This window comes from Euprymna scolopes, chromosome 1 (genome assembly GCF_053919585.1).
Source record: "Euprymna scolopes isolate OS-2025 chromosome 1, ASM5391958v1, whole genome shotgun sequence".
Classification (NCBI taxonomy): domain Eukaryota; kingdom Metazoa; phylum Mollusca; class Cephalopoda; order Sepiida; family Sepiolidae; genus Euprymna; species Euprymna scolopes.
In genome coordinates, this window is record NC_136482.1 from 138,927,412 (window position 1) to 138,953,131 (window position 25,720).

Below are 25,720 nucleotides of genomic sequence, written 5' to 3' on the forward strand. Positions count from 1 at the left end.
AGAACAACAGTCGAACCAAATGTAGCAATTCTTTCCTTTTCCAGAAACATCGCTCATGGAATGAGAGGAGTAAAGAACGAAGTAGAAGATGGGAGGGAGTGGAAGTAATAGTTATGAAAAATCGAAATATGGGTGATCGTAGGTTCTGATGGAGTTCATCTTCCCTTTAACATCTCTTGTTTCAGTGGTCTTGAACAAATCAAGATCTCTGTAATAATAGTGATAGTTTAGTCTCCGACAGCTTCACCATGGTACAGATAGTATTAGTTTATATGATGCTAGTAGCAAATAAATTTAGATTTATTCAACCCAAACAAAGCATATGTCACCAAGACGTAAGAGGCAACTATCATCATCATATCGTATGAATCTGAAGATTCTATTGTTGGCATTGGTTTCTCCGATATTTTTCTAGCCAGAATTCTTTCTACAAAGATATTGAATACTTACCGCAGGGACCACGTGAAGGTTGCCAACATCCTGACTGAAAGTGATTTTTGTGAAACGAACTGGATTCGAACTTATCGTCAGTCCGTGTTGTTAACCATTAAACCGCTATCACCTTCAGGAGGCTACTGTGATAATGGACCAGATTTATAAAAGGCATCCTAAATGAGAAGTTGTGATGCAAGATGTTTGTTCACGTTACATTTAAATTTCTTCATGTTGGTACGGTCAGGGTTTTCCGATATCTGGAGGGCTTCTACAGTGAAGGGTTGGAATTTTGCTGCTAGTCGGAATTAATTACGTTCGGGAGGTGATTATGTCAAATAAGTTTAATAATTATAAATTGCCAAAATAATCTAGAATTTTCTCCATTTCACTTAATTTTTGTTTTTATATTTCAGTTAATTTGAAGAGATCAATGGGTTCCCTCTTGAAACTAACACTGAATTTTATTACGATTTGAATTCATATCTGAGGACTTTTAAGAAAAAAATGTTGTTGCTATCTATATTTCCCCACAGCTTGGTTATCCAACGATTGTGTCTTAGTATTTCTTAAGATTTTTTTTAGTTGGTCAGTTGCTCCTACAACAACCGGTATAATGTCAGAGACCATGTCGTCTTCATGCACGTGGCAATATATAGATAATTGACCTTTATTAGTGGTCATTTTCACCGTATGTGTATCGTTGAACTGGCCTTGAAATACATATGTCAAGCAAAAGAGCGGGATTTAATATGAACGCTAATTTAATTTAAAATAAAGAGAGCACAGATCATGGCTTTTACTCTACCGTTACACGGTACGTCATTCCACAACTCACTTTCTCATCAATCAACTTTAAACATTGCAAAGTTTAACTGAATGAACTTTACAAATCGCGAGCGTCCTTTTAACTACTTAACACATGCAGTAATCAAGTCTACGTCTGCTTTTATAACACGGCACTTTCTTATGTTAAATGTCAATGCTCCAAAGGAATGCTAGAACTATCATTACAATTTAATTTTTTTTTCATCCGTAGAAAATAGACGTTTTTGTTCACCAAACAATAAGTAACAAAATGTATGGTATTTTATGATAAAGGACATTTATCTCTATTATAGATGTGATGTTGCGAGTCTCGGTCTTTTTTATAAATACCATTAAGGCATTCCTCAGAATTTTCTGATGTATTCCCTGCTTTGTTTGTTCCGGCTCGTTTCCCATGACTCTACAAAGGTATATAAGAGAGCTGATAAATGTAAATCTAGAGTTGTTTCACGCCGTTCTCTACTACAAATTAAACGTGAAGTTGTTAAGAACCCTGGGCAGACAAGTCGAGAACTCTTTAACCAAGCCGTCTCAAAAAGTACTCGATGGCGCCTTCTGAAAGAAGTGGCAAAGTACGTTAAGCCTGTGACAAAGCCTCTATTAAAGAAACATCACATACAAAACCGATTGAAATGGGCTGAGGATAATATAGAAAACGGATTTTTCCAGAGTTTTGTTCACGATGAAGTGCGTGTCACTCTTGATGTCCCAGCTGGCTGGAGCACGGGATGAGTCCTAGATGGACTAAATCGTCATCAGCGTTTAAGGCGCCAAAAAGGTGGTGGTGGGATAATGATTTGGGCTGGGATTATCGGCGGTACTTTAGTTGGCCCATGGAGAGTCCCAGAAGACGTAAAAATGACGTCAAATGCTTACACAGCTTTTCTGAAGGAACGTCTTGAACCATAGCTGAAGAAGTAAAGGTTGACGTTCAGAAGAACCATTATTTTTATGCATGATAATGCTCCCTCGCATGCAGCAAACAAAATCAAAGAGTATTTGCAACAACTGGGGTTCTCTGGGCTATGGAAATGGAGTGGACTGCGAATTCATCAGATTTTAACCCAATTGAGAACCTTTAGAGCATCATGAAGCGATGCCTCTGTGCAAGTGGACGCCAATGTAAGAGCAAAGATGAGTTGTGGGATTCTCCTCAAGAGATATCGTGAAGAATAACTATTGACGAAATTACAAATTTGACTAATTCTGTGGACCAACGTCTTTCACAAGTCATTCATAAAAAAGGATCGCATATTCCCTACCAATTATGTCAACGTAGAAATTGCTATGTAGTTATTGTGTTCTAAGCATTTTTCCTAGTTCACTTAATGTTTGAATATTATTTCAATAAACAAGTTATGGGTACATTGTGTTTTTTTCTCAACCTCGTTAATAACTTGTCACACTGACATCAACAGATATTCCTGTCTTCTGCCATAGTTTCGTTAATACTGCTTTAAATACTTTTATTTTCTGACTGGAGTAACTGAATAGTATTGTAACCACTTTCTCAAAGTTTCATAGATTTTTATTCACTCGTTCCTTAAATATTTAAAAAAATGTAAACTCGTTAATAATTTGATACGCAGTGTAGAATAAAAGCAACACGCTATTTCCATTCAGTTTTCGTAGCGCAGTGATGCCCCGCCTTAGAACTTACTGTTTACACGTTCGTGCCCAACGAAAGGAATACTTCTTTATTATTATTATTATTATTATTATTATTATTATTATTATTATTATTGCTTTCATACATACATTCTTTATTTTCTTTTTTATTTGTTTTTTTTTTCGATATCGAAATCAAACAAAAAACCTGGATTTGTTTTTTGTTTTCTGTTTAGATGTTTAAGTTTCAATTCTTTTTTACAGTGATATGTGAAATAAAATCATGGAATCCTATCCTAAGTAAATGAAACGAAACTTCTTTCGTGTATTTATCATTTATTTATTTTATTTATTTATTTTTGTATTTACTGCAATACTAGAGAGAGAGAGAGAGAGAGAGAGAGAGAGAGAGAGAGAGAGAGAGAGAGAGAGTTTCTTCCTCATAAGATTCGAAACGGCTGAGCCTATCCTTTGAAAATTTCACACAAAGATAATTTATATTTCTGGCAGTGTTCTTAGATATGTTTTGTGCAGAAATTCACCTGATAAGTATCGAAAATCGAAAAAATCCGATTTTAAAAACAGTCTTTCTTCTCCTATAGATAAAAAGAAGAATTTTTACAGGGGCTATATTTTACGTTATACCAATGTAACCTTGGCCGATGTAACATAAAATATTACCCTGTAAAAATTCTGTTTATCTATAAGAGAAGAAAGACTATTTTTAAGATCGTCAAGCCCAGATATCAGCTGACGTGATATTGTACACAAACACAGATGGAATTTGATGAACGACATTATCATGATTATAAATTTTATTTTTTTGCAAATTAGTTAACTGCCCATATTTTTCTTCATAATGTATAATATTCAATGGAGGATTGATTCGATAATAATACATACGCAATCTACATGATTAAAATATCATGTTTAAGCGCATTGTACGGCCGGGCAGCGCCGGATGTTCAGCTACTATATAATAATAATAATAATAATAATAATAATAATAATAGTAATAATAATACTATCTGTATATATAATACAATAATATATATAGATATATGTTATATATCTAGCAAGCAGGTTAGCCAAGAAGGCTAACCTGCTTGCCAGTCGGTTTGCCTCAAACTCCACATTGGACCCGGCACACTACTCCCTGACTTTCCTTTGCGAACAGATGCCATACTAGATGATTTGAAAATCACCACTTCTCAGGTACATAGTATCATAAAAACCCAGACACCTCACAAGCATGTAGACCCGATCTCATCCTGGCTGTGCTATTAAAAAAAATGCTCCGCTGAGGTTGCTTCAGTTCTCTCCAAACTTTTCAACAAATGCTTTAACGAATATTGCTTTCCTGACTTGGACAACCGCTTCTGTGGTATCAGTTTTCAAGAATTCTGGCGAAAGAACTGACCCATTAAATTATCGCCCCATTAGCCTCATCCCGCTTTTTGCCAAAATATTTGAGTCCATAATTAATCAAGCTCTAATCCATCACCTTACAGCTGCTAAACTCCTGACCGACAAACAATATGGATTTAGGCAAAACCGTTCCACAGCAGATATTGTAACTGTAATCTCTGAACGTATATACCTGTAACACCATTTCTGATGAAGTTCGCTAGGACCCCTGTTGTCTGGAAACTTTGGCTCGGATCGTCTGATTCTTCTCAGAAGGTCGTTACATTTAATCCTGTATGCTGGAAGTGAATATCAAAGCCGCAGACAGAAAGGAAAACAGACACGAGAAATTCTACTCTACGAGAATGAATTCACGAACTTATTTATAAATGTTTTTTACAAATATCGTTCAGTTCTTAGTAAGTTTTCAAAGTCTCAAATTTCTCTTCACAGATAGCGTTAGACGGATTGAAGAGGGGAGGGTCACGTCTTCAGGGAACGGCGGGCTTACTTTGAGTTTCGCGCACAAACTCTCACTGGAAACTGCTTTGAAAATGCCTAATTTCGCGCGGCACTAGTATTAATATGAGTGTGGGTGGTCGGGGTGGAAGTTTCCCCAGCCAATCAGATCAAGCCACGAAATTGGTCGTACATCAAAACAATATGATATAAATGCGGGAGTACCTCAGGGGTGTATCCTTGGACCTTTATTATTTACTAGCGGGGGTACCCGGCGTTTCCCGAGTGTTTGTTTCCGGGACGGGGGGGGGAGTTTAAAAAAATGTTATGGTAGGTAAGTAGGAAGGATCAAACCCGGAGTCATGAGTAAAAGTAGGAAAATAAAGTGTGAAAAAAAAAAAAAAACATCTGCAACGTTAACAGTTCAGCCACCAAGAAAAGTCCATTCCAGTTGTTTAGGAAAAAAAAAAAAAACCGACTACGGTAGGTCGGCGCGAACGTGAAAATATAATGTGAATTGTCCAGCACGCTAACCACTACGCCACAGAGCACTGCAGCTTAGTTTAGTGATTTTAAATAACTTCATATGAAAGAACTACGAAGCCAAACTGGTGTTCTCTTCTCAACTGTTCCTTGTGAACGATCCCCAAACGGTGTTAAGTGGTGGCAGGGGGAGGAGGAATTTATTAGAGAGAAAATATTTTACCACTTCCATTGATCTTAACCGATTTTGGCCGTGACTTCTCAGCAGAAAAAGTATAGAAATCTAAGATTATCGAGGAATTTGAGAAATAATAAGCCTGTAACACACCTCAGATATTGTTCTGCCGTTTGTGCATATTATATTTGCATGAAATATCTTGATTTTTAATCCTATTAATGTCAAAATCAGACGGGAAAAATGAGTTCATTTTATTTATATAGAGAAGAGATAAATGTTAAAATGGTTTCGGGGATGGGTATATTTGCCAATGACACCAATCTCTATAACTGTAACATATATATCGTTTACTGGTGAGAGTTACTTGGTTGAGGAATGTCCTGGGAATGCAACTAGATCTCCGGGTGGTAGACACGATATCCAAGGATATATCTAACGATAGGCACATGGAAACATCAATAAAAATGAGTCGAGATGTCGTCGACTATAACCAGCTGGCATGCGTCTCTTCTTGTCGTCACTGCGTTGTACAGGCATCTTTCCATCGTCGGTATTAATGTTATACTGGAATTTAACGCTTATACAAAAAATAGCGAACAAATACATTTTTATAAAAATATAATTTATTTAAGATTTAACAATGAGGAGCATATTTTTATAAAGACCAGTTGAAACCAGACGGATGCTATGTTGCGTCCGTTGACCTCAGACTGCAAGCTTCAACTATTTTAACGATACAATCATATTTCAATTCTCTCTTTCTTCATTGAAAGAGGGAGGGAGTGAAAGAGAGAAATAAAGAGTGTGTGTGTGTGTGTGTGTGTGTGTGTGTGAGAGAGAGAGAGAGAGAGAGAGAGAGAGAGAGAGAGAGAGAGAGAGAGAGAGAGAGAGAGAGAGAGAGAGATGTGTTTATGCAATCTTTTGTTTTTTCCAACTTCAGATATCCGCGTGTAAGTCTGACCTTTCTTGAATGATTCTGACACCGGTGAAGTTTCATAACATGTCATTCAAACCCAAGCGATATGCTCTAACCTTCCCAAACCCACAAAACACCTGCATGAAACGTTTTTAACTTCATCACAAAGTTAGGCACAAGGTTAGAAGCTAGATAGAAGCTCAAAAGGGGCTATGTCATTGTGCCATATAACAGGCACGAGAGGAAAACAAATGAACACATATCTAAGAAAATGTCAGAAACACTGGAGGATGACCTCAAGTCTGTAGTGGAATGGAGACAAAAATGGATAGTCACATTCAATGCTGCTAAGACTAAGCTTGTTTCTTTCAATAATTACAAGAAACCTTCTCTACCACCAATAGCAATGGCCAAGAACACATTACCCGAAAGTACTTCCTTTAAACCCCAGGGAACATGAACTGGAATAGATATACTGAGAGAATTGCCAAGGCTGTTGCAATGAAGGTGGGCTCTCTTTACCATGCTAGAAAACTACTTATGCCTGAAAGTATCCTGTACCTCTATAAGGCCACCATTCGCCTATGTACTGTTGTCACATTTGGACTGGTCCATCTGCTACTTGTCTCTCACTCCTGGACAGGATACAAAAGAGAGTCGCCAACCTGATAGGTCCTGAACGGTTATCTAGGCTTCAGCCTCTGTCCCATCGACGAAATGTTGCATTCCTCTGCTTGTTCTGCAAGTACTTCAATGGTGAATGCTCTGACGAATTACAAGCAATTATACCCCTCGATGTGAATACCCCTGACAAATTCGACAAGCAGCTAAATCCCACCCCTTTACAGAAGAGATCCCTAGATGTAAACAGGCCTTCTACCCCAGTAGTTTCTTCTCCAGAACTGCTAGACTTTGGAACTCCCTTCCAGGATTCTGCTTTCAGAACTGTACTGACATGCAGAAATTTAAGTGGCACTGTGCCTTGTTTGGGGTGAAAATTGAATAATAATAATAAAAAAAACAAAACAAAGGAAAACTTATTAAGATGCACACGGCATTGTATAAATAGCTTCCTGAACAATGCAGAAATTCTAAAAAAGCCATTCTCAACCCTTACGCCATCATTGATCCCTCGGCTTTATGTATTTCTTCATTTACCCCATATCATAAAACATGACAGAAAACAAGAAGGTTAAAACAATTTGTTTTTGTTTATGACTTTAGGTTTTGTTTATGACTTTAGGTTTTGTTTATGACTTTAGGTTTTGTTTATGACTTTAGGTTTTGTATAAAAATAGTATTATAAAAAAAAGTATTATAAAGTATTATTAGTATTATAAAAAAAAGAAAAGAAAATCAAAACTTTTTTAAATAAAAAATTATGAAATGAATTTGTATTACGTTTCTTAGACATGACACAATCTGGAAAGAAATGATTATTTTTAAATTATAAGATACTTCAATTATTTTCCCTTAACTATATAATTTTTTTGCCACCTAGGGATGACTTTACCCTTGATTGAGAACCTCTGGTTGAAAAGGATTGTGCACATACAAAGGCATTCGGCTGTTTGTATGTGTGCAATATGACTAAAATCACATTGGTGCATCTTATCAAATCACTCAATCTGGTCATTAAACATTTAGGAATACCAGGTGAAGTAAACAAACACCTCACACATCTGTACGATTATTTATGGAAAGTAAAACCGGCGATGGGCTAGCGTCCTGTGATGTTGATATTTTCTGTTTATGCTATAAAATCAGTAATAAGCACAAGACCATAATCCATTCCAGATGAAGCCCTAAACTAGAATATTTAGGAAAACTTTAATAGCTTCTTTCTTCAGACGCTTACTTTCGAATTTCCCCGCTTGCTCCTTGTTACTCCGGCTGCATTAGCATGTAGAAATTTAAATGTAATGTGAACAAACATCTTACTATCCAACTTCCTATTAAGATTTCCTCTTAAAAATCTGTCCTCTATCGCAGTCACCATTTATGCTTCAGTGACAATATAACTTGCCTGAGGAGAATAAAACTAATATATATATATATATATATATATATATATATATATGTGTTGTTTTGTTTTGGTTTTGTTTTAGCGATATGTTTTGAATGAATTCAATTATTTACGAAAGTGCATTTTTACCTAAATGCGAGTTGGGAATAATTTTTCCCTTTTAACCAATTTGGTACCCCCACATGGGGAGCGGTATATATATTATTTTTAAAATGTAATTATCCACTGACACGTGTTTCGTCATCTACGACTCATCAGAGTGGCTGTATCAAGCAAGATTCGAAATCGGGACCCAACAGTAATGAGCCTAAACCCTTACCCCTGGACCATCTCGCCTGCTGTCTGGATATATCGCGATCTACTTAGATGTTGTTTTGTTTTGGTTTTTAGCGATATGTTTTGAATGAATTAAATCATTTACGAAAGTGCATTTTTACCTAAATGTTTCCCTTTTAACCAATTTGGTACCTCCACATGGGGAGCGGTATATATATTATTTTTAAAAAATATATATACATATATATAAGTGAAAGTGTCTGTCTGTGTGTATCTGTGTATCTGTGCAATAACTCTGTCAATTTTAAGTCTACAGCCTCGAAATGCAGAGCACCCATGCTAGTATATATATATATATATATATATATATATATATATATATATATATATATATATATACATACACACACACACACACACACACACACACACACATATATATATATATATATATATATATTCACCAACTTCATAGCAATGTTTAATCAACAAGATTATACCTGTTGTAAAGCATGTTCCTTTTCTTTTGTTTTGGACTGTCCAAATCCCCACCATTTGTTGAGAGCTGGACAATCCAATTCACCTTCTATCATTGAATACTGAAAAAGAAAAGACAAAAGCATAAAAAATTTAAAACAACAACGACAAAAACAACAACAAAACAGACAAAATAAGGAAAATTTTATAGAATAACTCCTATCCCCAACTGAGTGATTGTTATGGTGGTTTTATGTTTTTTTATTTTTAACATTCAATCCGAGCGATAATCTTCCTTAGCCCCAAAACACCTTCCCTTAACTCTTCTACTAATCCTGTCTGAGTGGTAATCTACCCCCAACCACGCCAAAAAACAAAAACAAAAAACAAAAAAAAACAACTGGCGGGAAAGATTCTATAAAAAGACAAAAATAAAGAACAAATGTGTTGTGAAAGAATTTTTAACCTTATGATTGCCAGGTGTAAGTACAAGTTTGTTTGTTTGTTTGTTTGTTTGTTTGTTTGCTTTTGTAACCATATTTTTTTTCTTGTCTTTTTTTTTGCAAGACTTTTTGTTCAGTCGAGGTTTTTTGCCCCCCACCCCCCAAAAAAAACTTGACTGAACAAAAAGTCCACAGAAATTACCCCCCCCCCAAAAAAAAATTGAGATTTATTTAATTTTTTTTTTACGGTTGTTAATTGCCGGCGGAAAAACCTTCTTGAGATGAGGATATTTCCTTATGAATCTTTTATTTCAGTCGACTGTTGAACGGCCATCGACGGCAAAGAGGAGGAGATGGGGTAGAGGAAATATTTTTAGGGTTGCCATTTCGGACGCCCATAAATAAATGATTTCTTTTTCTAACATGCATAGATTTATTTCCTTGCCTGCAATTTTTTTTCTGTTTGGCGAGTTTGAAAATATATTTGTTTGTCAGCTTTTTTTTGTTTGTTTAGTCGCTTTTTTCAATTCAGATGTCGTCTGCTTCCATTTAGATAGCACTTTTTCATTGGCTAATCAAACTCCCAGAAATTGAATTACAAAAAAAAAAATAAAAAATAAAAAATAATAATTAATAAATAAATAATAAATAACTAATCAGAAAATATAAAGTAACCCCCTTAATATCACCTTAAAAATTACTAAAACATAACAGAAAAAAATAATTAAATAAATAAAATAAAAACTCGAGTAAGCGTTTCAACATTTAAACAACGCTCGATACATGCTTGACAGGAATTCATGAGAATTCGGGTCAAATTATGCAAGAATGCCCTTTTTTCAAAACCGAAATAAACTAGAATTACTCCTCTCTTTTAAATCAACCAGCTGCAAATTTAGATACTCCGATTACATGCTTTTTTACCCACGCCACTTCCATTAACAATGACATATAAAGCATAGTAAAATCATTTTCAATTACTTTGAGGAGCGTAACTTTTCAGTAAATATATAACCTTAAGTACTAATTCTACTTATGTGGGGGCGCAGAAATACCTGGTTTAGGACCTAGGCACAGGGCTAACCATCTTGGTGCTGATGAACTCGTAGATCTTCTCAGGTCAGAAGAAGGAAAACTCCAAAGCTAAACCTGTGCTACTGACCTGATACGTCTTGACACTAAAAAGGGAGGGAGTCCTCTTCAGTCCTGATCGAGGACCTTCCTAGAGCTGGTGACTCGAACAAATTTCATGCTAATTTCAGTTTTATGTAAACAGAAAGTTTATTGGTAAAATATTTACACACACACACACACACACACACACACACACACACACACACACATATATATATACCAATTTTGAAGGAATTTGCTCATATCCTTCAAACAAACGAGAAATTTCCTGGCATCACGTGATTCCTTTAAATAATCATTGATCATAAATTTTTCTGATTTTTTAGCAAAAGTTTATAAAATCTCTGCAAAAATCAAAAACACTGCCATTTTTTCCCCATTTGGAAGCATTTTAAATCCATAGGGACATATCAGAAATTTTTTTTGCAGAAAAATTAAGCCAAACTTGTTTTCTCCATTATTGATCATATAAAAATCAAAGAAACAATGGCCAAAATACCAAGAAAAACTAATAAATTTTTTTAAACTAATCAAGCCACTCGAAAATAAAAGTTAATGAAATGGATAAATTGTCAGTTGTGATGAAGAATATTATGAGAGGATTGAAAATGATAAATGAATGAACAAAGATTGATTACTTTTTGAAACCATTTTCAAACCAGCCTGGTCCTTTAGTCTTAGATTATATACCTACTTATCGTCATAACGCAAGATCTCAACATTTCACCATGTTCATCTTCATACAGTAAAGTACAGAAAGCATCCCAGCAGAGATTTATAAACAAGATGGCTACATATTTAACACTGTTCCTGTTCATCATAGATGGAACACATGCTAATATTATTAAAGTTTATAAAGATCATAGGAGACAAGTTCCTTTGTTTATCGTGGCATTTCGCTACTGACTATTGTTGGAAAAGTTCTGGCCAACATTGGTTTGAGAAAATCACAAATGTAGTAACGAATAGATACAAAAACCAAATTCTATAAACACGGCCAGAAAACGTATTGAGTCATAGAAATTCAGAACTCTTGATTTCTTGACAATTTATAATAGTCTGTTGAATTATGGACAATCAACGATTACCATGATGTTGCTTGTACGACAAATTGAGAAGGCTGAAGTGGTTGCCCATGAACTCTATCTTAGACTTCACAAACCACTCCCTCCCAAATTTCCCATTGCAGACAGAAGTCACACTCGATGATCTAATAATTACCTCTTCCAATCCTTCTTATCAGGAAAAGCAGTCACTTGATTGCGTCACAGCCGAGGTCTGAATGTCTAACAAGCTTCTTTCAAAGTAGACGACTAGGGTTACTGGTGACGTACAAGACAGTTAAGATAGCAGGACAGTTCGTAGGTGAAGGCTAAGGAAAACATGGAAGGAAGTAATAAAAGTGGATTTGAGATAAAGAGAAATAAACACCTGGTCAGACGTTATGGTTAATTTGGAAGTAAATTTTTAAAACTGTCCACCCAGCTGGCCAGCTTGTAAAACGGACACTGAATCAAATATGATGTAAAAAAAATGATGATTTTGTTTTAATGTTCCCTGATTATCATGCCATCACACCATCTCCTACCGCTATTTGTCTCACAGCTCTCAAGATATTTCCAACACCCATCCCTTGAGGTGGAGAAATGGATTACACCATATAGCAATTGCATATCGATATAGAATGTTTGATAAATGAGACGTAAACCCATTTAAATATGTATTTTTTTTAACAAATAAGGAAGCAGATGTAAACTATATACTTATTGGCAACTCGTCTTTAGGTTTTTAGAGTTATCTATCCATCTATCTATCTATATAAGTAACCTTGTCGGTATGTGTGTGCACGTGTGGGACAGTTTCTACTAAACTATTCTATCAATTTTCAGGCTACAGACTGGAAACTTGATCAATAGAGACCTGTGGAACAAATTCAATTTAGTATTTTGCCGATAAAAATAGCTGCTAAGGAGTCAAACTTGAAAGATTGGAACTTGGCAGGCGTAAATCGACTTAAAGTGCTTCTCTGTGCATGCGCAAATAGATATTTATACGTCAAACTGCGTAAATTTTTTAGGTTTTGATATTCATTGGTCTTCAAGTTATATGGTAGTAAACACTACTGGGTAGCTAAATGTTTTGGTTTCGATTCTAGCTAATGATATCCAAGTCCTATTTTTTCAAACTTTTGAAATCGCTAATAATCTATAGAAAATTGGCTCTATAACAATAAATACGAAAGTTGCATGAATTATAATATCATATTTAAGTGTATTATAACACTGAACAACGCTGGGCGGCCGCCTAGTTTGACTATAAAATTATATTTGGTGAGGTGTTACATGGTACTTTTTCTTGTTTTGACAAACAGGCTGGATAAAACTGTCCTTCAAGAGTCCAATAGGGAATGAAAAAGTTACTAGATTGGCCAACAAAAAGTCTACCTCTACATTGATTATGTGGCTGACAACAATCGTGTTTTATTGGGACACCATCATTTTTCAATAAAGGAAAAGATGGCCATCTACGCAAAGGTAATACACCCGCTGGACATTTTAAGAGCTTCAGTGCCAGAAGTGTACAGAAACTACGGAGTATAGGAGTAGGGGATCAGCTCCAGGTAGTATCTACATACGCACATATATGATATATATGTTGTTATTTGTTTTATGTAAACATAAAAAAACTCGCGTATATACAAAAATAATAATACATAAAATGAACTAATAAAAACATCCTACTGCAAGTTTACCATTAAATCCTATCGGCATTAGTGTAATCCCATCTAAACTACTCAATCTGCACTAAAAAATTATTTTCAGTTATTTCAAACAGAAAGAGGTGATCATACATATCAACTTTAATATGCCATTGCAATTCATATCATTGAAATTCATGTCATTGCAAGTCATGTAAATAAAATTCATGTCATTGAAATTAATATCATTGAAATTCATGTAATAAAATTTATGTCATTGAAATTCATGTCTTTGAAATTCATGCCATTGAAGTTCATGTAATTGGAATTCATGTCACTGAAATTGATGTCATTGAAATTCATGCCATTGAAATTCATGTCATTAAAATTCATGTCATTGAAACTCATGCCATTGAAATTCATGCCATTGAAGTTCAGGTCATTGAAATTCATTCCATTGAAGTTCATGTCATTGAAATTCATGTCATTAAAATTCATATCATTGAAACTCATGCCATTGAAATTCATGCCATTGAAGTTCAGGTCATTGAAATTCATTCCATTGAAGTTCAGGTCATTGAAATTAATGCCATTGAAGTTCATGTCATTGAAGTTCATGTCATTGAAATTCATGTCATTGAAATTCATGTTATTGAAATTCATATCATTAAAATTTATGTCATTGAAATTCATGCCATTGAAATTCATGTCATTAAAATTCATGTCATTGAAATTCATGTCATTGAAATTCATGTCATTGAAGTTCATGTCATTGAAATTCATGCCATTGAAATTCATGTCATGTAAATTCATGTTATTGAAATTCATGTCATTAAAATTCATGCCATTGAAACGCATGCCATTGAAGTTCATGTCATTGAAATTCATGTCATGGAAATTCATGTCATTAAAATTCATGGCATTGAAATTCATGTCATAAAAATTCATGTCATTGAAATTCATGTCATTAAAATTCATATCATTGAACTTCATGTCATTAAAATTCATGTCATCGAAATTCATGTCATAAAAATTCATGCCATTGAAATTCATGTCACTGAAATTCATGTCATTAAAATTTATGTCATTGAAATTCATATTATTGAAGTTGATGTCATTAAAATTCATGTCATTGAAGTTCATGTCATTGAAATTCATGCCATTGAAGTTCATATTATTTAAATTGATGTCATTGAAATATATGTCATTGAAATTCATGCCATTTAAGTTCATGTCATTGAAGTTCATGTCATTAAAATTCATGTCATTGAAGTTCATGTCATTAAAATTCATGTCATTGAAATTCATGTCATTAAAATTCATGTCATTGAAATTCATGTCATTGAAATTCATGTCATTGAAGTTCATGTCATTGAAATTCATGTCATTGAAGTTCATGTCATTAAAATTCATGTCATTAAAATTCATGTCATTAAAGTTTATGTCTTTGAAATTCATGCCATTGAAGTTCATGTTATTGAAGTTCATGTCATTGAAATTCATGTCATTGAAATTCATGCCATTCAAGTTCATGCCATTGAAGTTCATGTCATTGAAATTCATGTCATTAAAATTCATGTCATTGAAATTCATGTAATTAAATTTCATGTCATTGAATTTCATGTCATTGAAGTTCATTTAATTGAAATTCATGTCATTAAAATTCATGTCATTGAAGTTCATGCCATTGAAATTTATACCATTGAAGTTCATGCCATTGAATTTTATGTCATTGAAATTCATGTCATTGAAATTCATGTCATTGAAATTCATGTCATTAAAATTCATGTCATTGAAATTCATGTCATTGTAGTTCATGTCATTGAAATTCATGTCATTGAAGTTCATGTCATTAAAATTCATGTCATTTAAGTTCATGCCATTGAAGTTCATGCCATTGATGTTCATGTCATTAAAATTCATTCCATTGAAATTGATGTCATGTAAATTCATGTTATTGAAATTCATGTCATTGAAATTCATGTTATTGAAATTCATGTCATTGAAATTCATTTCATTGAAATTCATGTCATTGAAACTCATGTAATTTAAATTCATGCTATTGAAATTCATGTTATTGACATTCATGGCATGTAAATTTATTTCATTGAAATTCATGTCATTGAAATTCATATCATTGAAATTCATGTCATTGAAATTCATGTCATTGAAATTCATTTAATTGAAATTCATGTCATTGAAGTTCATGTCATTGAAATTCATGTCATTGAAATTCATGTTATTGAAATTTCATATCATTGAAATTCATTTCATTGAAATTCATGTCATTGAAACTCATGTCATTGAAATTCATGTCATTGAAATTCATGTTATTGAAATTTCATATTGAAATTCATTTCATTGAAATTCATGTCATTGAAACTCATGTCATTGAAACTCATGCCATTGAAGTTCATGCCATTGAAATTCATGTTATTGAAATTTCATATCATTGAAATTTCATATCATTGAAATTCATGTCATTGAAACTCATGTCATTGAAACTCATGCCATTGAAGTTCATGCCATTGAAATTCATGTTATTGAAATTTCATTTCATTGAAATTCATTTCATTGAAATTCATGTCATTGAAAATGATGTCATTGAAATTCATACGATTGAAATTTCATATCATTGAAATTCATTTCATTTAAATTCATGTCATTGAAGTTCCTGTCATTGAAATTCATTTCATTGAAATTCATGTCATTGAAGTTCATTTCATTGAAGTTCATTTCATTGAAATTCATTTCATTGAAATTCATGTCATTGAAATTCATGTCATTGAAATTTCATATCATGTAAATTCATTTCATTGAAATTCATGTCATTGAAACTCATGTCATTGAAATTTATTCCATTGAAATTTATTTCATTGAAATTCATTTCATTGAAATTCATGTCATTGAAATTCATGCCATTGAAGTTCATGTCATTGAAATTCATGTCATTGAAATTCATGTCATTAAAATTCATGTCATTGAAATTCATGTCATTAAAATTCAGGTCATTGAAATTCATGCCATTGAAATTCATGCCATTGAAGTTCATGTCATTGAAATTCATGTCATTGAAATTCATGTCATTAAAATTTATGTCATTGAAATTCATGTCATTAAAATTCATGTCATTGAAATTCATGCCATTGAAATTCATGTCATTGAAGTTCATTTCATTGAAATTCATATCATTTAAGTTCATGTCATTGAAGTTCATGCCATTGATGTTCATGTCATTAAAATTCATTCCATTGAAATTCATGTCATGTAAATTTATGTTATTGAAATTCATGTCATTGAAATTCATGTTATTGAAATTCATGTCATTGAAATTCATGTTATTGAAATTCATGTCATTGAAACTCATGTAATTTAAATTCATGCTATTGAAATTCATGTTATTGACATTCATGGCATGTAAATTCATGTCATTGAAATTCATGTCATTGAAATTCATTTCATTGAAATTCATGTCATTGAAATTCATGTCATTGAAATTCATTTCATTGAAATTCATGTCATTGAAGTTCATGTCATTGAAATTCATGTCATTGAAATTCATGTTATTGAAATTTCATATCATTGAAATTCATTTCATTGAAATTCATGTCATTAAAACTCATGTCATTGAAATTCATGTCATTGAAAATCATGTTATTGAAATTTCATATCATTGAAATTCATTTCATTGAAATTCATGTCATTGAAACTCATGTCATTGAAACTCATGCCATTGAAGTTCATGCAATTGAAATTCATGTTATTGAAATTCATTTCATTGAAATTCATGTCATTGAAACTCATGCCATTGAAATTCATGTCATTGAAATTCATGTTATTGAAATTTCATATCATTGAAATTTCATATCATTGAAATTCATGTCATTGAAACTCATGTCATTGAAACTCATGCCATTGAAGTTCATGCCATTGAAATTCATGTTATTGAAATTCATGTTATTGAAATTTCATATACTTGAAATTCATTTCATTGAAATTCATTTCATTGAAATTCATGTCATTGAAATTCATGCCATTGAAATTTCATATCATTGAAATTCATTTCATTTAAATTCATGTCATTGAAGTTCCTGTCATTGAAATTCATTTCATTGAAATTCATGTCATTGAAGTTCATTTCATTGAAGTTCATTTCATTGAAATTCATTTCATTGAAATTCATGTCATTGAAATTCATGTTATTGAAATTTCATATCATGTAAATTCATTTCATTGAAATTCATGTCATTGAAACTCATGTCATTGAAATTTATGCCATTGAAATTTATTTCATTGAAATTCATTTCATTGAAATTCATGTCATTGAAATTCATGCCATTGAAGTTCATGTCATTGAAATTCATGTCATTGAAATTCATGTCATTGAAATTCATGTCATTGAAATTCATGTCATTAAAATTTATGTCATTGAAGTTCATGTCATTAAAATTCATGTCATTTGAAATTCATGTCATTGAAATTCATGTCATTTAAGTTCATGTCATTGAAATTCATGTTATTGAAATTTCATATCATTGAAATTCATTTCATTGAAATTCATTTCATTGAAACTCATGTCATTGAAATTCATGTCATTGAAATTCATGTTATTGAAATTTCATATCATTGAAATTCATTTCATTGAAATTCATTTCATTGAAACTCATGTCATTGAAACTCATGCCATTGAAGTTCATGCCATTGAAATTCATGTTATTGAAATTCATGTCATTGAAATTCATGCCATTGAAATGCATGCCATTGAAGTTCATGTCATTGAAATTCATTTCATTGAAATTTATGTCATTAAAATTCATGTCATTGAAATTCATTTCATTGAAATTCATGTCATTAAAATTCATGTCATTGAAATTCATGCCATTGAAGTTCATTTCATTGAAATTCATATCATTGAAGTTCATTTCATTGAAGTTCATTTCATTTAAATTCATTTCATTGATGTTCATTTCATTTAAATTCATTTTATTGAAATTCATGTCATTGAAGTTCATTTCATTGGAATTCATATCATTGAAATTCATGTCATTGAAATTCATGCCATTGAAGTTCATTTCATTGAAATTCATATCATTGAAGTTCATTTCATTGAAGTTCATTTCATTTAAATTCATTTCATTGATGTTCATGTAATTTAAATTCATTTCATTGAAATTCATGTCATTGAAATTCATTTCATTGAAATTCATGTCATTGAAATTCATGTCATTGAAATTCATTTCATTGAGATTCATGTCATTGAAATTCATGTCATTGAAGTTCATGTCATTGAAATTCATGTTATTGAAACTTCATATCATTGAAATTCATTTTATTGAAATTCATGTCATTGAAACTCATGTCATTGAAATTCATTTCATTGAAATTCATGTTATTGAAATTTCATATCATTGAAATTCATTTCATTGAAATTCATTTCATTGAAACTCATATCATTGAAACTCATGCCATTGAAGTTTATGCCATTGAAATTCATGTTATTGAAATTCATGTCATTGAAATTCATGTCATTGAAACTCATGCCATTGAAATTCATGTCATTGAATTTCATGTTATTGAAATTTCATATCATTGAAATTCATGTCATTGAAATTCATGTCATTGAAACTCATGTCATTGAAACTCATGACATTGACGTTCATGCCATTGAAATTCATGTTATTGAAATTCATGTTATTGAAATTTCATATCATTGAAATTCATTTCATTGAAATTCATGTTATTGAAATTTCATATCATTGAAATTCATTTCATTGAAATTCATTTCATTGAAATTCATTCCATTGAAATTTCATGTCATTGAAATTCATGTCATTGAAATTCATGTCATTGAAATTCATGTCATTGAAGTTCATGTTATTGAATTCATGTCATTGAAATTCATGTCATTGAAATTCATGTTATTGAAATTCATGTACTTGAAATTCATGTTATTGAAATTCATTCCATTGAAATTCATTTCATTGAAATTCATGTTATTGAAATTTATGTCATTGAAATTCATGCTATTGAAATTCATGTCATTGAAATTCATGTCATTGAAATTCATGTTATTGAAATTCATGTCATTTAAATTCATGTCATTGAAATTCATGTCATTGAAATTCATGTTATTGAAATTCATGCTATTGAAATTCATGTCATTGAAATTGATGTCATTGAAATTCATGTTATTGAAATTCATGTCATTTAAATTCATGTTATTGAAATTCATTCCATTGAAATTCATGTCATTGAAATTCATATAATGTAAATTCATGTCATTGAAATTTAAATAAACTTTAAAGAAAAACAAAATTTCCATTGAATTGTTACTCCATTTACTAAATTACTAAATTGTACCACCCCTCAACGTAAACACTCTTGACCCACTCGACTAGTTGCAAAATCTGATTCGTTTACTGTAGAGGTGCCTAGATACTGAGTGACTTTCTACTGTAGTAGATTTTTTCCCCAGTCTGTTGGATTTGGAATTCTCTGTTCCGTAGTTTTTGCTGATCAACTTCCTATCCAGCTTTCTCCCTATAAATCTGATCCCTATAATAGTTACTCGTTACGATTCAATGAGAATATGCTTTGTTTTGAGGCGAACAAATGTAAAAAGAAAAGAAAGAAAAGAATTACCAATCAGAGAAGAGATTTAGTGATTTTCCAGTTTTTTTCTATCCGCATCAAAAGATTATCTACAACATGCAACTGTGAACCGAAAATGTATGTCAGTACACGGTTCAAAAGTTTATAACACTCTTGTCGGCATAAAGTATGACTATCATAATAGATGGTCTAATGCAATGTAGTCTGCTGACGTCCTGTAAAATCTGATCACTTGTCCCATGGCTTAACAGGAAGTAGGCATATATTTATATATATATATATATATATATATATATATATATATATATTATTTTTTTGGCTAAATTTTTAACATGGTTGCACGATCCAAATTGTTATGAAACTGCGAAAAGGGACCGAAATTTACTGGTTTTTTATTTCGGAAAGACAAGGAATTACATCACATGTGGATGAATGCGATGAAAAGAAAAAAATCACACCATCTCCATACAGCAAAGTGAGGTTATGAAATGTTTGAGACTAAAAAATAAAAAAAAACGCGCGTTATTTCAAATGTTTATCTCTTTCTTAGTACATTTTTTCAGAACGCATTTAAAAATAAATGAAATCTATATAATTATGAGACTCAAATGACCTTGTAACGAGTTATGTAATCCACTTTCTGGTTTACGACATCTGGTTGCGCATGCACGCATAAACATTAACCCATAACAATGTAAACAAATAAACACAAATTGCTTTTTTTCAGATTTTCACCTGCACACTGAAATATTAACGTTATTATTTCGAAATTATTATTTAACATGAGAAGAGTGGGAGCGTTTTGCAACTATTCTTTATTACAACTATACTGTCGCTATTTTCTTACAACTAAACAATTTTAACCTGTTGACAAATATAAGAACAATTGTAGTAAAGCCAAATTACTACTACTACTACTACTACTACTACTACTACTACTACTACTACTACTACTCTCTATCCATCCCTTTTCCTTCCTTCCTTCCCTCCTTCCTTCTTTTTTTATTTTTTGTTTACATTTCTAGATACAAAATAGTTGTGCATTTGTGGGCACATTTACTAATGTGTTTCAATATCAGTTTTATTTTATTTTATTTATTTAGGTTTTATTTTTTTGCTTCAGGTTTTATTAATTACTTTTTTTTAAGATTTTAAGTTTCTATAACTTGGTTTAAGGATTCCAATATGGGTTTTTCATTCTTATATTTCTCATCAGTAGGTTCATGTGCGTTTTTGCTGCTTAATGACTTTCGTCTGCGTTCGAGTCGTAGGAAAATCATGTTTAATTTTCGATTTTTGAGCGATTATTCAGAAAAATAGGTAATTTTACACGAATAGGGAGGGTTTTTTTTCATGTTTGAGTGATCCCTCCGTGATTTTTCATTTTTTTTTACATAAGCATCACCACTTATCAAGGCCAAGAGGCCACTCAAAGACAAGGGTTAAAGAGTGTACAGTAGAAATTGGACAAAATAGTAATTGTTAGTAATGGAGATTCGGTAAATTTGTTAACTTATATGGAACGGCTCATCAAAAAATTGTTTACATTAGACTTGAAGACAACCATATCGTAGTCAGCTGGAAAGCAGGAAAACGGAAGACAATTCCATAGGCGTGCAGTTCTAAGAAAGAAGCATTGATCATGGAATCTACGCTTAGGTTTAGGCACAGATAAAGAGTGGGGGAAACTAGTGATAGTGTTTTCTGTTAGGCGGGTGTTTCTTGTGAAAGTTTGGCGAGGGGGGACCATAGAATGGAGCTAAGCCGAGCACCTACCATGAAAATAACGATAAGGCAGAGACAAACTGGCAACATCTTTTCTGCGAGAAAAAAGGTTGCAGGGAAGAGAAAAGGACATCCCCCACAAGGCTACGAAGTCTATTTTGAACTCTATCAAGGTATGATAAGTCCTTTCTAGCAGCTCCTACCCAGATGTGGCAACAGTACTCCATCCTTGGAGTACTGTTTCTTATATAGATAGAGAATTGCATCAGCAGTGAGATATCTACTGGATCGATAGAAGGATCCCACCATTTTTCCAGTGGCCTTGGCAACGGATTTAATGTATGTGGTTCATTTAAGATCAGGAGTAAAGGTCAAGCCTAAAAGCTTGTCAAAACATGAGGCCTCCCAAAGACGAGAGCCATTCATTTCAATTGATGCCAGATGGGGATCAGAGCGTTGATGATGCAAAGATAAAAGCTTGGTTTTAGATGCATTAAAAGTAACAAGCCACCTCTTTCCCCATTGTACAACTTGCTCAAGATCAGAGAGAGAATCAGAGAGAACTTGGTCGTTTACGGTCTTAGATGTGTTATCAGCATAGATGTTTACGAATGATGTAAGGATGTGATTTGGAAGATCATTAATGTAGATCAGGAAGAGAGTTGGGCTCAGAATGGACCCCTGAGTGACTCCAGCATTAATACTGAGCTTCTGATTTCTGCTCATCAACTACTACTCTTATGAACCTATCAGAGAGAAATGATTTAATAATTGAGAAGACATTTCCAGCTATACCGTAGCTGGAGATCTTGTGAAGTAAACCTTTATGCCTTACTTTATCAAAGGCCTTTGATATGTCAAGAGCAATTGCCCTAGAAAGGTAGCCTCCGTCGAGAGATTTGCGAATCCTATTAGATATAACTGTAAGCACATCTGCTGTAGATCTAGCAGAGCAGAAACCATATTGCGTGTCATTAAGAAGTTTATTTTTGCTAAGATGGTTGGTTACTTCCCTATTTAACACAGATTCCAGCAACTAACTCATGACGCACAGGAGACTTATTGGCCTGTACTGAGAGGGAGATGAGCGATCACCCGAATTCTTAAATATGGGGCATACTGATGAGATTTTCCAGGGCGACGAGAAGCAATTCTCTTTAAGACAACGTTTAAACAGTTTTGTAAGAATGGGCGCAAGTTCTGGTTGAAGTCTTTTGAGTACTATAATTGGAATACCTTCAGGGCCGGTTGCTTTACTGGAATCAATTCATTTTAATATACTTTCATAGAAATGTTTCTGTTATGTCAAAAAAACCAACTATTTTCTTTACATCACAAGTGTCACGCTCATACATGAATTCCATAGCTAATATAACATACTGACCCAACGGGTCACAGGTAGTCTAGTTATAGATATAAAACTGATCTTGCATGTTATTTATGTTATGTGCTGAAATAATAAATTATTACTTAGAAAATTATTATTCAACATGAGGAGTATGTTATAAATATTCTGCACTTTCACCTAATAATTTAATAAAAACGATATCGTAAACTTGAATTTCTTGATTAAATAATTCCAAAAATGTTGATATGGAGTTCATCGAATTCCCTTATAAACACTTTTTGTCGCAAAGAGCATGACAATATTAGTAATATATATATATATATATATATATATATATATATATATATATATGTGTGTGTGTGTGTGTGTGTGTGTGTGTGTAGTAGAAGGCTATCACAATGCGAGGAATGAGATATAGTCGTTGTTGTTGGAAGAAGACGAAGACAAGTGGCGATTTACAAATCAATAAGTACATACATATATGTCTATATATACATATATTTATTCAGTTGTATTAAATACAAATGTCTTACTTGTTATGTCTGCGACAATATCCATTATTAATTTCGGAAAAAATTCCCTTTTCAAATGGTAGACGTGACAGATCGATTCAAAGCATGCTAGATGATGGAGCGGAAATTGGATGGCTTTGTGGAGCCTCGGAGCAAATGTAAGAGGGGAGTTTAAAATTTTTTTGTTGTTCCTTTTTCTTTATAAAAATTTTTTGTATATATATATATTATTTATTTATTTGCTTTTTATTTCATAACTTGTTGCTTTAGCGTAAGCTTTTTTAATTTTGTATATTCTCTGTCTATTTTGTTGTCTTTATTATTATTATTATTATTATTATTATTATTATTTCTGCTGCTCTGTATTATTCATTTATTTGTTTAATTTATTAACATCCCAGTTTATTCAGTGGGATGAGTTGGTGTATCTAGGTCACGTAAATCGCTAGTAGGCTGGTACTGGTTAGCTTTTGGAGAAGAGAAGGGGGATGTGAGAGAGGAGGGGAGGGTGCGGGATGGGGCGCTCTCAGTCGGCTGTTGGGGTGTTTAGGTTAGGGGTGTGGTTGTCAGAAATAGGAAGATAGCTGGGAAGGGGGCGCTGGATTGACATTCCTTGGGAATTGTTAATTTATTTATTTTAATAAAACTATAAGTGGTTATAAATGGAACATTTTTTCTATTTAATCCTTTATTATTATTTGTTTAATTATTTATTTGTGTTTGTTGTTAGTGTATCAGAAAACGAAAAATTCAAACTTTTGATTAAATTCTATAACAGATTTTTGTAATGTTTTAATGTTTAATATTTGAAATATTTCTGCATTAATAACTTTGTTTATACTAACTTTATTTGTTTGAATTTAATTTTTATTAACTTATCGTTCGTTTGTCAGTTTTTATTTTTTTTAAATATTTTTATTTATGTTTGTTTGGATTTAAAAAAAATATTGTTGTTCGCTTTGATTTAAAAAATATTGTTGTTCGCTTTGATTTAAAAGATATTTATTCTTCATTTTGATTAAAAAGTATTTGTTGTTCGTTTTAATTAAAAAAATTGTGAAATTTTAATATTTTTAATCGCCTTAATTTATATTTCATGTTTTGAAACATTTGATTATTTTCTGTTTCAAGTATACGTAATCTCACGTGCATAATTTTAATTTATTTATATTGAATAAACTTCAGTTTCATTACAAATCAAATCATGCTCCTTCCTTTTCTTTTTAAATGTAATTTATAAGTAAATAAAGGACGTATTCTAATCTTTAAAATTTCAGTATAAATTATCGTGTTCTTTATTTGTCTTTTTTTAAATTCAATTTTGAAGTTTTCTGTAAAAAAAAATTCTGCTCATTATCGACAGTCTAAGTGTTCCACATATCTTGCTTGCTAGGACCTCGGCGATGACATCATTTTTCAGCTGATAGGCCATCTCTTACGATGGCTGTGCATAAACGCTTCGACGTTAGTCAAGTAAAAGAGCAGGAAATAAAGTTGTGATCCCATCAAGGACATGTATGTATGCATGTATGTTGAACAAAGGAGGAAGTATCATGAAAATATCAAATTCAGAAATGAATCCTTGTCGCATATACTAAGTAATGTTTCCTATTTTATTCCACCCGAATGGACCAGAGGGGATTGCAAATTGCATTATTATGATGACGAAATTTATGCGTCAGTACCTGAAAGTTTTATCTCTCTGTTGTAGATATTGACAGTGTGAGACTCTAAGAAAGTAACGCCTATCATAGAAGTGTATCAGAAGCAAAAATGCGTAATTGAATTTCTCCGTGCAGAAAAAATCAAACCAATCAACATTCACCAGCGCCCGTTGAACGTTTACTGCTGATGTCAGCACAGTAAGGAGATGGATTCGTCGATTTCAAAGTAGCAACAGAGCTGTGAGTGACAAAAAGTGCTGCAGACTTTTACAACCAAGGCATCAAAAGAGGCTGTCAAAAGTGCTTTGAGAATAGTGGTGACTATGTAGAAAAAATAAATTTTGGAGCACAGAAGGTTGCTTATTTTTATGGTACCATTCCTATCTTATTATTCAACGTTTTATTTTTAGAGTAAAAAAAGGAAGCCTTACTTTTGAAACGACCCTTGTATATTCTGTTCAGGAGATATGACGACGTTAGATTTTTCCAGTTCT

The 25,720-nt window shown here is 32.5% G+C and overlaps 1 protein-coding gene across 8 annotated transcripts in view; it reads right to left on the reverse strand.

Annotated features, from left to right (window-relative positions):
* The window catches only part of LOC145273340 (retinal-binding protein-like), a 381,653-nt gene that overhangs the window by 66,305 nt on the left and 289,628 nt on the right, over window positions 1–25,720 (reverse strand). For all 8 annotated transcript variants that reach the window (XM_080127073.1, XM_080127071.1, XM_080127171.1 and 5 more), the window contains one exon: window positions 9,114–9,212. In XM_080127073.1, the coding sequence (XP_079983199.1) occupies window positions 9,114–9,212 (99 nt within the window). The remainder of the gene's footprint in view (window positions 1–9,113; window positions 9,213–25,720) is intronic.